Source organism: Amphibalanus amphitrite, unplaced genomic scaffold (genome assembly GCF_019059575.1).
Source record: "Amphibalanus amphitrite isolate SeventyFive unplaced genomic scaffold, NRLGWU_Aamphi_draft 002263F_arrow, whole genome shotgun sequence".
NCBI classification, from domain to species: Eukaryota; Metazoa; Arthropoda; class Thecostraca; order Balanomorpha; family Balanidae; genus Amphibalanus; species Amphibalanus amphitrite.
The window spans coordinates 30,825-45,303 of NW_024883748.1; the positions used below are offsets into that span (position 1 = coordinate 30,825).

The window sequence follows — 14,479 nt, forward strand, 5'->3', positions numbered from 1 at the left end:
GGAGATCTTAGGGGGGGAGCCGAAACGGCCCCCCCCCCCCCTTACGGGTGGTAGGGTCCGCCGGTAGCCCTACGGGGCGCGGGTTAAATAAAAATTACTCGACATCTATACTATTTCTACTGTAGTTTCTATAAAATATGAAAATTTCCTAGCACATTTTCGTATGTGAAAAAGGTCTTTATTTTTGCAAAAAAAGAAGCAGTACTTGCAGTACTTGTAACACCTGCACCCAAATGCGTTGTCCTTCTCTATAAAAAAGTCGCAGTATATGGCGCTTTTGTTTCAAACAGCGACGCTTGGGTTTTTGTTTATGTTATCGCCTTGTCGTTGCTTGGTTGTAAGGATTCTAATTTGAATTAGAGTTAATTCGGTTTAGAATTAATTAGATTCAAATTCGGGGGTACATAGTGCCTACTCTTCTTTGTTTCCAACTATTATTTTGCGCCACAAATGAACGGCATGCGCCAGAAACGCAGCCAAATCTTGTGATTGCGACTACGAAATTCATTATTTTGGCGTCAGAGCCTGAAGCGAAAAATACAAGCATATTTATTTCAAAAAGACTTCAGGTTTGTCGAACGGTGTTATGAGAATTTTGATAACAGTACTGCATAAGTTTTTCAGTGATGCCGCAAAAGTGTTGTATCTATCTTCTTTTTTTTGTGCAGTCGGCGGGACCGATTCAAAATTGAGTCGTTGCTACTAAAATAGCAGCATATGGCGTCAGATGATGAACAGGAAAAATAGTTGCGTAAATTTAGACATAAACCACCCCCAAACCATGAATATCTTTTGAAGGCACTATAGACGACCATTAACTAACTAGATGTGATGAAAATCAAATGTAAGGAATACGCTCATTTTACAAAATTACATGCAAGTACCAAAAAGTGATGTAAGTACTTATTCAACGGTCATTTTCAGCGCTCCCCGCTAACGTGACTTCAAGTTGAGATATTTGCGGCAAGGTACCGAATTGAGCAAAATGGTTTTAATTTACATTATAACTTGTTGTGTTTTGTCAGAAAATGGTCCTAACTCAGATTTTGTGGAAAAAGGTCATTATCTCCCTTTAACCCGCGCGGGGCTGGGGGGGGGTAAATTTTACCCCCCCTCGCGAATTTTTGCGATATCTCAAAAACGGCGGCGCGCAGCGCCGCCAAACTTTCAGTACCTTTTCTTACATCAATTTGACACGTTCCCTGAAAATTTGAGAGAAATCCGTCGGAAAATTTTTGAGAAATTGACGTTTTAGTGACGTCATGTTCGCCATTTTCGCCTCAAAAACGGCAAAAGTTCAAACGCCGCTAACATCTTCATTTTTAAAGGAATCAAGACGTAACAAAAAAGGTTATACGTAATTTTACTTTGTCTATCAAATGGCTATCTCGGTTTTTTGAAAATTTTGGATTTTGGCCTAAATTTTTTCAAAAAACTGACTTTTTTGGCAAAATCATTATAAAATCCAAAATTTTGAGTCTATCAAAAAAAACGGAATATATGTCAGAGAAGTGGTCTATGTGCACCTACATACAAAATTTTAGAAAAATCGGTTCAAAAATGTGGGAGTTATTCAAAATTTTATGACGTCACGACACACAAAATTTTTGAAAAATGACTTTTTTGGAAGTTCTAGACCTCGTACGGAAACAAAAATAGCACCATTCGATTCGCCGTGAAAAACTGCATCAGACAGACACCTTTTTAGGCCTTAACAACCAACTTCAAAATTTGACCTCACTTGACCTGACCTTGACCTGACCTCGACCTGAAATTCATCCAGAGGTGGTCCATATCACTTATTGAGTGTGCCTATTGAATTCTATGAGTAAAATGACCCATAAAACATGTGTCGCACATGCCCTTTTCTATATTTTGTTTTTTGGTGACCTGACCTGACCTGACCTGACCTTGACCTTGACCTCTGAATGATATTGTATGCAACGAATATTGTCTTGGTAGCCGAAGAACACGTTTTGGGCGATCAGTCTCAGTCCATGACTCCATTCTTCGGCAACTACGGTGCAAGGCCGATACTGTAGAAACTTGCAATTTGTACCCTTGACCTGACCTTGACCTTGACCTCAAACTTTAAATTAAGTACATGTTTTTAGTAGTTCGTGATGAGAGCTTTCGATTGGCGTTTGAATTTTCCAAATCGGACCATTAGTTCGGGAGATAACAGGGGGGGTAAAATTTACCCCCCCCAGCCCCGCGCGTTCGGCTGGAGACCCCAGCCCCGCGCGGGTTAACCTAGGCCAAACCGATGACGTAACAGGTCAGGTCAAAGGTCGGATTCTCACTGTTCACAGACATTTCAAGAAATGTGCTGTGAAATCGAGTAAATTGGTTAACCCGCGCACCGACGGGGCGGGGCGGATATCCGCCCCCCTGAGGTTTTTCGCGGATAGCGGGAAAACCGCGGCGCGTAGCGCCGCAAAATTTTGTATGACTATTCTCTCATCAAGTTTACACATGGTGTGCAAGTTTGAACCTTTTAACTTTAAAGGTCAGGTCACCAGGTCACTTTGAATGACCCAACCTCAAGTCACTTTTTTGCAACTTTGTCACCGTGCCAGAGCTACAGTAGATGTCGGAGGCCTTTGAAAGTCGCAAGATGTTATTAGGTCATTTGTAGCTACAATTTGCTTATCTCGGAATTTTGATGTCGGTGACCTAAGGTCAGGTCAATTTCGCGACCTCCCCATTATAAGTCATTGGGGGAAAAATCAACTCCCTGTTTTTACCCCTAAAACGGGTCGGAATGGCCCCATATACCATACATGACTTCATATACGATCGACCTTCACTGCCTTGAGGTCTGTTTTGCTGTTGGGCAGCTGTAAGGTCATGTGACGTCATCAAAGGTCACCAGCGGTTTTTCCCAATAACTCCGTACAGGAACAAGATACAGCCGCGCGGATGGTCTCATTGTGTTCAGCTCGTCAAGACGCATCGAATGATAGGTATACATGATGACCTCGAGGTCACGTGACCTGAGGTCAACCTTTGACCTTGACCTTTCGAAGTCAACATATAGGGGAGAGTGGGGAAAGATGCCCAGGGTTTTACTATGTCATATATTATTCGAAAATGACGATTGGAAAGCAAAAACTTGGAGTTTCAACGGAAGCCGACATCATTTTTCTCAAAAAAATATCACACTTTTGTGCCTGAAATATGATAACTGTTTTTGCTATTAAGCATTTTCCTGAAGATGTGAAAGGGGGCGTCTTACCCCACAGGGTGGGAAAGACGCCCCCTGGCGTTGGGTAAGATGCCCCTGCACTAAAAAGTGACATAAATGGGCACGTGAATCGCCTGAACGAATCAGTAGTCCCTTCGAGCCTGCAGTAGACACCAAACGTCATCGTAAGGGCCCTCAAAAGTGGTCGTAAGGGGCTTCAGTGGTCATCGTTAGGGTTATCATAGTCCAGCGCGGCCAAACAAGCCTCCGTGGTGGCGTTCGGAGACCACTGTGGGGCCCTTATAGGTCTTCATGATGCTTGAGGGCCCTCGATCCCATCGTGATGACCTCAGATGCCAGCGCGGTCCGTGAAGCCAACGTGGGAGCCCTCAAAGGATGTCGTGAGGGGCCCTGGAGCCAATAATGGGGCCCACAGAGGCCGTCGTGAGGGCTCTCAGAGTCAGATGCCGCCCAAAAAGTCGCTGTGTTGGCCGAGAGACCGCAAGAGAGACCGGCATGGGGAGCACCCGACCGTACTGGACTCTCAATAGTCCCAGATCGGCTTTTGTCTCTCATCACAAGCATGTAATAAATGATTTGACGGGCTGCTTGAAGGACAGCCTACGGATTTAGGGGGGCGTCTTTCCCCATCAGGACAGGGGGCATCTTACCCCAAGGTACCGAAGTAACATTAAATCAGTACAATTGGGTAGCCATAAAACTACACCCTGAAACAAACTGCTTGGGACACAGTACACGCATGTTAACCCTAGAACGCCTAGGGGGGGGGGGGGTTGTATCACCCCCCCCCCTGAGGTTTTTTCGAAGTGCACGCTAAACGGCTTGTCGTAGCGGGCTGAAATTTTCAATACCCTCTGGGGCAACCTTTGCGCATCTTTTGCCGAAAAAAAATTGATCGGGTCATGTCAGGTCACGGAGTTATGACGTCAGAAGAGGTACAGCCTCCGGCCGGATTTTCACAAACTGAGTGCCAACGCCCGAGGTTTCCTGCCGGTGGTACGGACATCGGTTGATGGATCGTGATGAAACTTCCCATGCATGTTGGGGCAAGTATTGGCTATCATATGGTATAAGAAATTTGACCGGGTCAGGTCAGGTCACGGAGATATGACGTCACAAGAGGAACAGCGTCCGGTACTATTTTTGAAAAGCGCCCGAACCACTATTTTGCTAATTCTTGTCACCTCAATGGGAATATGCAGCAATATTAGCTTCTATAGGGAGCAAATGGACCTCCCAAATCCAAAAATACAATCAGATTTCAAAAAATTAAATTTTGATTTTTCGAATTTCTGCCGCCGACTGTGACCTTGCCGACTTCCGGCGCTCCCAACGCGCCATTTTTAGAGCTAGGGAAACGAAATACATACCAAACGATAGAGAATTGATCAAGGAACACGATAGTGAAGGTTTCAAGTCGATATCTCCAACCGTTTTGCTGCAATCGCCGCCGAAAGTTGAAAAAAGTATATTTTTCCGAAAATTTGACCTTTGACCGGTCAAAAGTAGGTCAAATGTTGACCTAGGACCAAAAAATATACCACCAATCGCGAGATCTCGTTGAGAGCAATCCGTTGGTTTTTTCCGCTAAGCTCTACGACCTTCCGTTTCGAAACGCCAGGGGGGGGTCGTAACAACCCCCCCCCCCTGGTCGTTCGTGTTATGAGAAATGGCCTGGTCGTGCGAGGGTTTTAATGTATCACGACTATAGCAAGGGACGCAAAAATTATCTACCCTCTTTGATATTTAAATTGTTTGGACACCAAAATATTTTTCAAAGCAGCAAATAAAAAACATGCATTCACCATCCAGCCGTTGCCCAACTGAGCTTCGCAAATTTTTGTGCAGTTAACACGCGCAGTGGAAGGGTTGCGAGTACTACGCCCAGTGGAAGGGGGGGGCGGATGTCGCCCCCCCTAAGATCTCAGCTCCCACTGGAGCTAGAAAGACGAAATTTGGAGGGTAGGTGGGGGCCATGGGGAACTCTGTTGTGTGTGAATTTCATGACCCTAGATCAATATCTTCAAGGTCAAATGAGGTCAGATGTGGTCAAATCTGCCATATTAGCGACTTTTTTGCGTTTACACGCCGATAACTCAAAAAGTTACCGGCCGATTTTTTAAAATCTTTCACTATACGAAAGAGCAAACATTTGTGAGTATGTATAGTGAATTTATAGATAATCCAACAATAAATATGGCAGTTAGAAACCTGCGAAGGGTAAGATGTCGCCGGCTGAAGCGGCATCGGCCGACGCGGGAAACGCGGCAATCACAATTTTGTGTTTACACACTCATAACTCAAGTTGTTACCGGCTGATTTTCAAAATTCTTTGACCATATGATTGCCTGTACATTTATCAGTCTTCTCACCGAATTTGACGCGAATCTAATATAATCAGCGGTAAGGAGCGCGATGTAAAGACGGAACCGTCCCGCCCCGGCACAGTCTACAATTCAGGCGGCGCGTAACGGCTAGTTAACGCCGGCCGCCGCGCCGCCGCGCCGCCGCGGCGGCAGGATGTTTGACTTTACACCGCTATTACTAGAAAAGTTGTGAACCGATTTTCTTACTTCTTGCACGAGAAGATCCGTAGTTAAATTCTGGACAGGTAGCCGAAATTTCACATTGATATTATGCTTGCGGCGCGAGTTATTGGCGAAAAACAGGAGGGGTGGGCGAAATCCGCCCCCCCCCCCCTTCCACTGCGCGTGTTAACAAGGCAGGCTTCCGCTTTACGCTAAGAACATTAATTTCCGGGTTCGATTCTTTGTTTCGTTGCTAGAGGGGGTGGGGCGTCTTTCCCACCCTGGGCATCTTACCCCACTCTCCCCTATATCATTCGATGCGGATTGACGAGAGGATCACGATGATGCCCTTAGTTTGTTCCTATCTTGACTAATTCGAAAGTTATTCGAGAAAAACTCTCTCCATATCTAGCGCCGCCATTTTGACTTTTTCGACCCCTGTGACGTCATCTTTGACCTGACCTGAAAATGACCTTTGTAAAAATTGTAGACCTTGTCCGTGCGTATCCGATGCCGTTTACCGCTTGTCGCTATCTTGCTTCGTTCTCGAGATCTCAGGGGGGGCGGTCATCCGCCCCCCCCCCCCCGTCGCGTCGGTGCGAAGTTGGCGCAGACCCCCGTCGGTGCGCGGGTTAAGTTATTGAAAACCATCGATGATACATTGTTCGTCAAACACATACTTCGCTATCTGAGGTCACTGATACCAGGTCAGGTCACAGATGTCAGGTCACTGGGGTCACAATATGAAAGTGTCGTGTGATACATGTTTTATGGTCCATTTTACATGCCAAATGCGATTATGTGGGTCAGGCAGCCTTTGGGGCCAGCTTAAGTTACGTTTTGGTGAAGGTCAGGTCAAGGTCAGGTCAAATTAGGTCGAATTTCAAAGTTGATAGTTTTGCATAAAATGGGTATCGATTCGATGCAGCTCGTCACGGGGAGTCCAATGGCGGTCTTTTTTTGCCGTACGTGGTATAGAATTGCCAAAAAATGAGTTTGAAATTTTACGTCATCATTTTTGAACAGTTTTCTTCGCTATAACGTGGCCAAAAAAGAGATGTCGATCTCAAATTTTGTATGTAGATAGAATACGGTAGGTACTATCATATATATTCCGTTTTTTTACGAAACTCAAAAAAAAACTTTATGGGTTTTTTTGGGCAAAATATAAACAAAATACTTTTTTTTATTTTTTAGGGGTCAAAACTCAAGAATTTCAAAAATAAGAGAAAACAGTTTTGTAGCCCTGTTAATTCTACATCATTTATTTACGGGTCATTTTTTGTATCTTCAAAGCTGTTAGGCCTGACAGCTCTCTTCGCGAAGCTCTTTTTCGGTCAAAAATGGCAGAACATGACGTCATTCTGACGTCATTTGTGGCCGACCTATCATAGCCTCTGGAACAAGTTTTAATCACAATGTGTAAAATTGAAGCCCGGAGGGGCCCTGAAAGTTTGGTGGCGATATCTGCAGCCCTTTAGGAGATATCGACGGAAAAGGACAGGGAGGGAGGCCGTTTCGGCTCCTCCCCGACGGGGCACGGGTTAACTCTAGTTTTGATAAAGCATCTTGGTTTGTTAAAAAAGAAAAAAAAAATCAAAATCATCTACCACATTTGAGACACCCGAATCGATTCAGGATTAGGCGCGGATTTGGTGTTAGTTAGTTAGTAGGTGTGCTGCCGCCGAGAAGTGGCTCAAAGACTCCCATATTGTTCTAGACAGGAGGGAAGAAAGCATGCAAAATAATCGCTTGGCTTTGGTAATAAGAGCAAGTGATATGGTGAAACATAGAAAGAATGCGCAAGCAACAAGGTTATGCAAATTGGAAAACCATCACGTCTTCCCGAGAAAATATTCATGTTTTTATAGAAAAAATAATAGATTTCTCAAATTTAAATGCTACCAAATCATTTAAAATGTTCGTTCCTTTCATACCTATTGCAAAGTGTGAATAACGGGTGTGAAGAAAACTGAGAGAAAGAGAGAGAGAGAGAGAGAGAGAGAGAGAGAGAGAGAGAGAGAGAGAGAGAGAGAGAGAGAGAGAGAGAGAGAGAGAGAGAGAGAGAGAGAGAGAGAGAGAGAGAGAGAGAGAGAGAGAGAGAGAGAGAGAGAGAGAGAGAGAGAGAGAGAGAGAGGAGAGAGAGAGAGAGAGAGAGAGAGAGAGAGAGAGAGAGAGAGAGGGCACAGGAGTGGATAGGTCGGCTTACATGTCTGTTATCGGGCGCACCCAGAAGCCAGTCGCCGATCACCAAGCGGGTCCAGTTAGAACTAGTGTTTTCCGCCGCCGTCCATAGATGGCGGGCGTCGTGCTGCAGCGGTCGCAGCACTCCATAGGGCCGCAGTTCCTAAAACCGGATGGCCAATCGTTATTATGGATTGGGGTTTTGTCCCAATTTTGGTTCGAATACAAGGCTACTTGACCAACTTGAGGCAGTTGAAAATCACAAGGGCAGAGCTCAAAGACATGCACATTGTAGCAGCACAATCCTACCCATAAATTTGGTTGGTGTGGTTGGTAGGTATGGTTTCGGACCGCCAAGTCTGGCTAAAGTCCGGCTCCCTGCCACAGCGTGCTACGGCCAGGTCCGGCTGCCTTGTCGCTGCTCTGGCCTACTGTGGCTGAAGTATGGTTGAGGTACGGCACGGCTGATGCGACATACCTAACTCCGGCTGTGGTGCAATCTGGGATCTCGTGTTCTGGCAGTCGATATCTGGACCATGCCCGTAGTTCGGCCAGAGAAGGTGCCGGAGCTGACCAGATTAAAACCAATTACGGCCTACAACAATTTTGTTGGCCGATGTCGTGCAGCTTTTTTAACGTTCTCTTCAGCACTGCGTTATTCAGGTGGATAGGGCTATTGTTACCGACGTGACAATTTGGTTTTGCGAGAAGTCATTTTTCATGATTATTGAAATGTTGAGTGGTCAACTGCTATCTATAAGTAGGTAATACAAAAGAATATAATCTCCGTATTTAATGCGAGTTAACGACGATATGCTCATAACAAGATAAAAAAACGACTTTTTATTTGTTTAATCAAATGATATTGTAATTTGTAACAATCTTATCTTTTTGCAAAAGCATTATCAATCTAAAACTCAGTATGCTCTGCTTTGCCCCAAGTAATCATAAATTTATAAGCAGCACAATGAAGCCGTAGAAAAGCAAGCACCCAGTTTGAAGGCTAAGAAGCAGGTTGGCGGGTGCCATTTTAGCAGGACATAAAGGCAGTGGTGCTAGATGATTAGCTGAGTCCTCGCTGCTTACCTGGGCTCCCTGAGCGCCCTCCGCTCTGTCCCGCTCCTCCGCTCTGTCCAAGCTCCTGCTCCTGCTCCTGCCGAACGTCTCCAGTTCCGCGCCATCACAGCTGCGACGGCGCCAGTCGCCGCTAGAACCGCCACCTGCCGGCGACACCTCGAAACTCCGGTTCAGCTCCGGCCGCTGCGTGGCGCTACTTGTTTCCGGGCGCGCGGTACTCTTTTGGACAGAGTTCTGCAGGGAAGCCATGGCTTCCTCGACGGATTTCAGGCAGATCTCGAGTTCGTCGTCTAGAGGGTTCGGTGAACTGCGGCCCGAGTCGTTATCCTCGCGGCCCGAGTCGTTATCCTCGCCGCGACACCAGCCCGGGTCCGATTTGGAGGGCGACGACGGAGGAAGGTAGCCCCCTGGCGGCGGAGACATGAAACTCTGCTGGAACGAGGCCCGCCTCTGCCCGCTTCCCTGGCGGGAGTCGAAAGCTCTGCTAGTATCGTTAGAATGCGGAGCTGGGGAGGTTCGGTACAGTGGTGGCTCGGATCTACCAGACAAGGAGCTCTCTGATCGCTTCACCGACATATCTATCTGCGCAAACGTTTCATTATGGGTAGGGTTATGTCGTACGTGCGCTCCGCCCCTGCTAGTGGCTGCTGCCGTCTTCATCTCGCTGTACACCCTGGTGCGCTCGTAGCTGTCGCCTCTCTGTTGTGTCACGGGCGGGGAGCCTGGTTTGTCGGTTTCCTCGGCCTCGCGGCGGAGCCAGTCGGCCTCCCGGCGGAGCCAGTCGGCCTCCTCGTCCCAGACTCGACCCGCCCGCCGCGCCAGATCGCCCGCGCGACTCGACTCCCGCAGAGACCGGCTCGACTCCCGCAGAGACCGGCTCGACTCCCGCAGAGAGACGTCCCGGCGCAGACCGGCCACAGGCGGCGACGTGTTCTCCGCGGGGCGCCTCCAGTCAGCGGCCAGCTGCTGCTGCTGCTGCTGCGCCTGCTGACGCTCCTGCTGGAGCTGCTGCTGCTGTTGACGCAGCTCGCGCTCGCGCCGCGCCTGCTGGTCCTGCTGCGTTTGGCGCCACTGCTGCTGGTGCTGGTTGCGAAGCTCGCGTTGCAGCTGCTCCTGAAGCTCTTGCTGACGCTGCTCTTCTTCTTGTTCACGTTGACGACGGAGTTGCTCCAATCTCTCTTTCTCTTCCTCTTCTTTCTGCCTCAGCAGCCTTTGTTCTTCTTCCTCTTTCTGCTTCCTCATTCTCTGCTCTTCTTCCTCCCTTTCCGTTCTCTTTCTAAGTTCATCTTCCTCCTGTTTTCGTCTAATTTCCTCTTCTTGTCGTTTGAGATACGCTTCATGTTCCCTTTTTCGCCTTTCTTCCTCTTGCCTCTGGAGGTATTGTTGATATTGAAGTCTACGTTCCTCTTCTTCTCGTTCTATCTGTTGTCTTCGTCTTTCATCTTCTTGCTTTTGCAGCAGTCGTTGATGTTCTTGCTTCTGTCTTTCCTCATCTTCTTGCTGCCTTATTCGTTCTTGTTCATGCCAATGCCTTTCCTCCTCTTGCTTCTGTAACCATTCCTGCTGGTCATATCTTCTCCTTTCGTGCTCTCGTTGTTCAACTACTTGCTGTTCCTCGTACAGTCGCCTCTCATTATATCGCTTCCCCAAGAATACCTGTTCCTGGCGTTGTGAACTATCTACGCTTCTCTCTTGTTCAACTGCGTGGTGCTCCCGCCGCGGTTGCTGCTCCTCTTCCGCCTGCTGTCGTCGCTGCTGCTCCAGATACTCCAGCTCCTGTCGCTGCCTCTCCAGCTCCTGTCGCTGCCTGGCCAGCCTCTCATGAGGCTGACACTCTCCCTGTGGAAGAATTGGCCGCTGGGCAGCAGCGTCTGTGTCAGGCCGCCGGCGCAGGGTGTCAGTGTACTGACTGCGCAGGGTGTCCCTGTACTGACTGCGCAGGGTGTCCCTGTACTGACTGCGCAGGGTGTCCGTGTTCTGACTGCGCAGGGTGTCCGTGTACTGACTGCGCAGGGTGTCCCCGTACCGACTGCGCAGTCCGGGAGACCCATCTACCTCTTCGTCAGGAATTCCAGACGCCACAGCTTCCAGCAGTCGACTCCAAGTGTCGTCTGATTCCAGCAGAGGGTCTCCTTCTGTCTGGGTGGCCTCTGACGTCACCAGTCGCCTCGTGACGTCACCACCGCCGGGTGACGTCATTTGAGCCTGTCGAGGCGACATATTCCAGAAGTCCTCCTCACGGGGGTGGGTAAAGTCCAGGTCAGTTGGCGGTAGCGACAGGGTCGGCGCGATACTAGCGACATCTCTTGCCGACTGGAAGAAGCCCTGGTTCGCCTGGGATACCACCCTGGCGACCTGCTGCTCGGTGTTTGCGAGAGACCTGTATAGAGCAGCTGGACGGTCCCCTGGTCGGCTCGGCACCTGCGGAAGTGACGTCATGGGATCACGATCCCCCGGTTTCGCGGGCAGAGGAGGTGGGAGTTTTGGCGCCGAGCTGGGGATCTGCACAGCGCCAGACGTCGTGGACGAGGCAGGGGCAGGACTGTGGCTGGAGAGGGACTGGGGGGACGTCGCGTTTCTCGCCTGCCACTCCGGCGAGGTGTTGTCGTAGTACTCAGGCTCAGGTTGGAGTCTGTTCTGCTGGGGAGTGGTAACTCTGCCTGCAAGATTAGCAGCTAGAGATCTCTCCGTTGAGAGCTGAAATGGAGGAGAGGCAGCCGGTCGGCTGTCACTGACATGCTGTTGGCTGTCACTGACTTGCTGTTTGGGCCACCAGTCCGGCATCGCGGTCTCTTGTGATGACTGGTTTTGATTGGTGGGTAAATTGCTGACGTAGGACGTGGTGGGCGGAGCTGGACCTCGGTGGATGACTGTTGCTGGTGTGGGCTGGCGAGTATATACGCCTGCTATTGGTGGAGGCGAGGTTACCCTGCGCGGGTCGTGACTTCCCATTGGTGGAGCCGGCCGGCTCTGCACGCTGATTGGTGCAGGAGGTGACACGATCTCCCGATGCCCGTTGCCCTCGGGTGGGGGTGACGACACCCGCGGAGAAGTGCCACCGTTAGGGTAGAACACCCCTTTCGCCACAGGAGCACCTCCTGTCAGCGCCGGCGACGAGAGACCAGGGTCAGCTGATGTCAAGGTCACGGTCGGTGGCGAGACGACCACGGTCGGCGGCGGTCGCGATGTCGCTAAGGGCGAGTTTCCCACTGTTGAGGCCGGGGAGGGTGCCCTCGGCCACCAGGATGGCATGCCGTCGGCCGTGTCCGCCTCCCCGTCACTAGCGACATCTCTCGGCGCAGAATCAGACTCGAGCTTGAAAGTCACCCGCTTGGGGCCTGCAACAACAGGAAATTGCCTAGGTTATGTGGATCTCGTTAGTTTTTTTATGATATCATTCCTTTTTTACAACACACATGGTTGACCAAGACAAGATGCCACTGCCAAAACATACACTAACGTCAGGCATTTTCCGTGAAAAGAAGAAGCAGAGCTGTTCCAATCATGCCTAGATGAACTCAGCCGTTCAATCAACTGGCAACAGCGGGTCAAAACTGGTTAAATAAAATCGAATCGGTCCATCTTCAGTTCATGAAACCGCACAGCAATGGATAATTCCACTGCAGGCTGGCGCATCAGGTTCCTAGTGAGGCAGCCATAAAACCCATATAAGGAGCCCGAACGATCTGCTCCAGATTTCACACCTTTCCGTGCTTCCATCCTCAGGATACAGAAATCCTCCTCCACGCCGCAACCCCCCTCCGGGCTGGATAGGTAGCTTTATCTCATGCGGGCTGCTCCCTTTGAGCGGCACCGCTGCTCCCGAGGGAGCGCACCCCGTAGCCGGGTGCAGTGAGTGCCTTGGGGCTGGGTGGCCTGTCCTCTGGACGGGCTCAGCCCCGGCGACTCACTAGGGTGCCTGCCCAGACCAATGTCTCCCCCTTTATCCTATCATCCTCCCGGCTCTGAAATGGTCTTGCCAGACCGAAAGGGCCTAACCCAACAAAACAAACAAAATGTTCCAGACATTTGACCGTGACCGGCAGGCAGCCACAGTCGTAAAGACAACTGATATCACACAAATCATCCCAATGTCAGACATAACGCAGCAAACATTTCGATATCTGAACTACCAAATCTGCTCACTGACCTCTGTTATCACCACCGCAATGCGCTTGCTATAGTTCTAAGCGATCTAAAACGTCAACTATGGCGACTCCCTCCCCTCAGTTTTATTCCTATAGCGGCTTTCATACCCTCTGTCCAGATCGCCTTCTTGGGAGCCGGAGAGGGAGGGAGGGGTGGAAGGGAGACCTCAGGAGGGCTGGAAGGAAGGAGGGGAGAGGGAAGGGGAGGGGAAGGGAGGCGAGAGAAGCCGGGGTGGAGAGTAGGAGTGGCCTTAGACGCTCGGTGATAACCCGGGGACAAGTGTGCTGTGGCGAGATGTGTCCTTTACGAGAGATGATGCTGCAATGAGGATATCTGCATAGCACGAGGTAGGAGGGAGAGGGGGAGAGAGAGAGAGAGAGAGAGAGAGAGAGAGAGAGAGAGAGAGAGAGAGAGAACAGAGAGAGAGAGAGAGAGAGAGAGAGAGAGAGAGAGAGAGAGAGAGAGAGAGAGAGAGAGAGAGAGAGAGAGAGAGAGAGAGAGAGAGAGAGGACTCAAATGTTACTCCTCTGTGTGATGTTTACCCACCGGACTTGTTCCTCCTTCGTCCCAGTGTGTTTGTTTGCTCCGTCGGTGACTTCAGGGCCCCGTTTGGGGTTCCCGACCTCAGGTCGCCGTTGGAGGTCATCGCTTCTCTGCACAGGTCAGGTCAGGTCACCGCGGGTCCAGTCACGGTGTCATCGGCCAGCCTCAAACACGCTATACTGGATGAACCAGAACGGGAAACTCTGAAAACACAGAAAATACGTGTCAAACCAAAAGGCCACAACAAACATCGCGGCGGATCATCAGTATGGTCAGTCACTTCATCACAATGCCATGTGTAGAAAACAAGAAAAAACGGGTGGGAATGCCATTAGGCAGCTAACGTGTGCAATGATACATATCCGCCAGGTGCCATTTTACGGACTTCACTCTGCTAAAAAGAGCAATAATGTGCTTATATACAATAAGCACATTATTACTCTTTTACTCTTTTACAGTAAATTAGAGTTCTGCACGGCTGCAATTTTCCACAGCCTAGCCGCCCCGCAGCCGTGGCTCCACAGCCAGAGCCGCCCACAGCCGTGGCAAACTGTGGGCAGCCAGCCGTCAGCCGGCCGTGGATACTTTCAATGAAATGCAACCAAATAGTATATAACTAGGGTGACCCGCGTGCTCCGCAACGCGAAAAGGGATATTTTCGATCGGCGGGTGTTCGGTTGTTCTTGTGTCGGTTGGGTTATCTATCCATTTCGGTCGATTGCTTTTTGACGGCTAAACGTTTTGGTTTGTGGAAAAAATATCCACCGCATCGAGGTGCCCGTGTCTGATA

General features: G+C 49.5%; 1 protein-coding gene across 1 annotated transcript in view; it reads right to left on the reverse strand.

Annotated features, from left to right (window-relative positions):
• Positions 1-13,894, reverse strand: part of LOC122376729 (daf-12-interacting protein 1-like) — a 35,296-nt gene extending 21,402 nt beyond the window's left edge. Inside the window, exons 1-4 of the mRNA XM_043356666.1 lie at positions 13,693-13,894; positions 9,619-12,335; positions 9,007-9,459; positions 7,946-8,083 (exon numbers count right to left, since the gene is read on the reverse strand). Of these exons, the coding sequence (XP_043212601.1) occupies positions 7,946-8,083; positions 9,007-9,459; positions 9,619-12,335; positions 13,693-13,792 (3,408 nt within the window). The 5' untranslated portion in view covers positions 13,793-13,894. The remainder of the gene's footprint in view (positions 1-7,945; positions 8,084-9,006; positions 9,460-9,618; positions 12,336-13,692) is intronic.
• Positions 13,895-14,479: the final 585 nt, after the last annotated feature.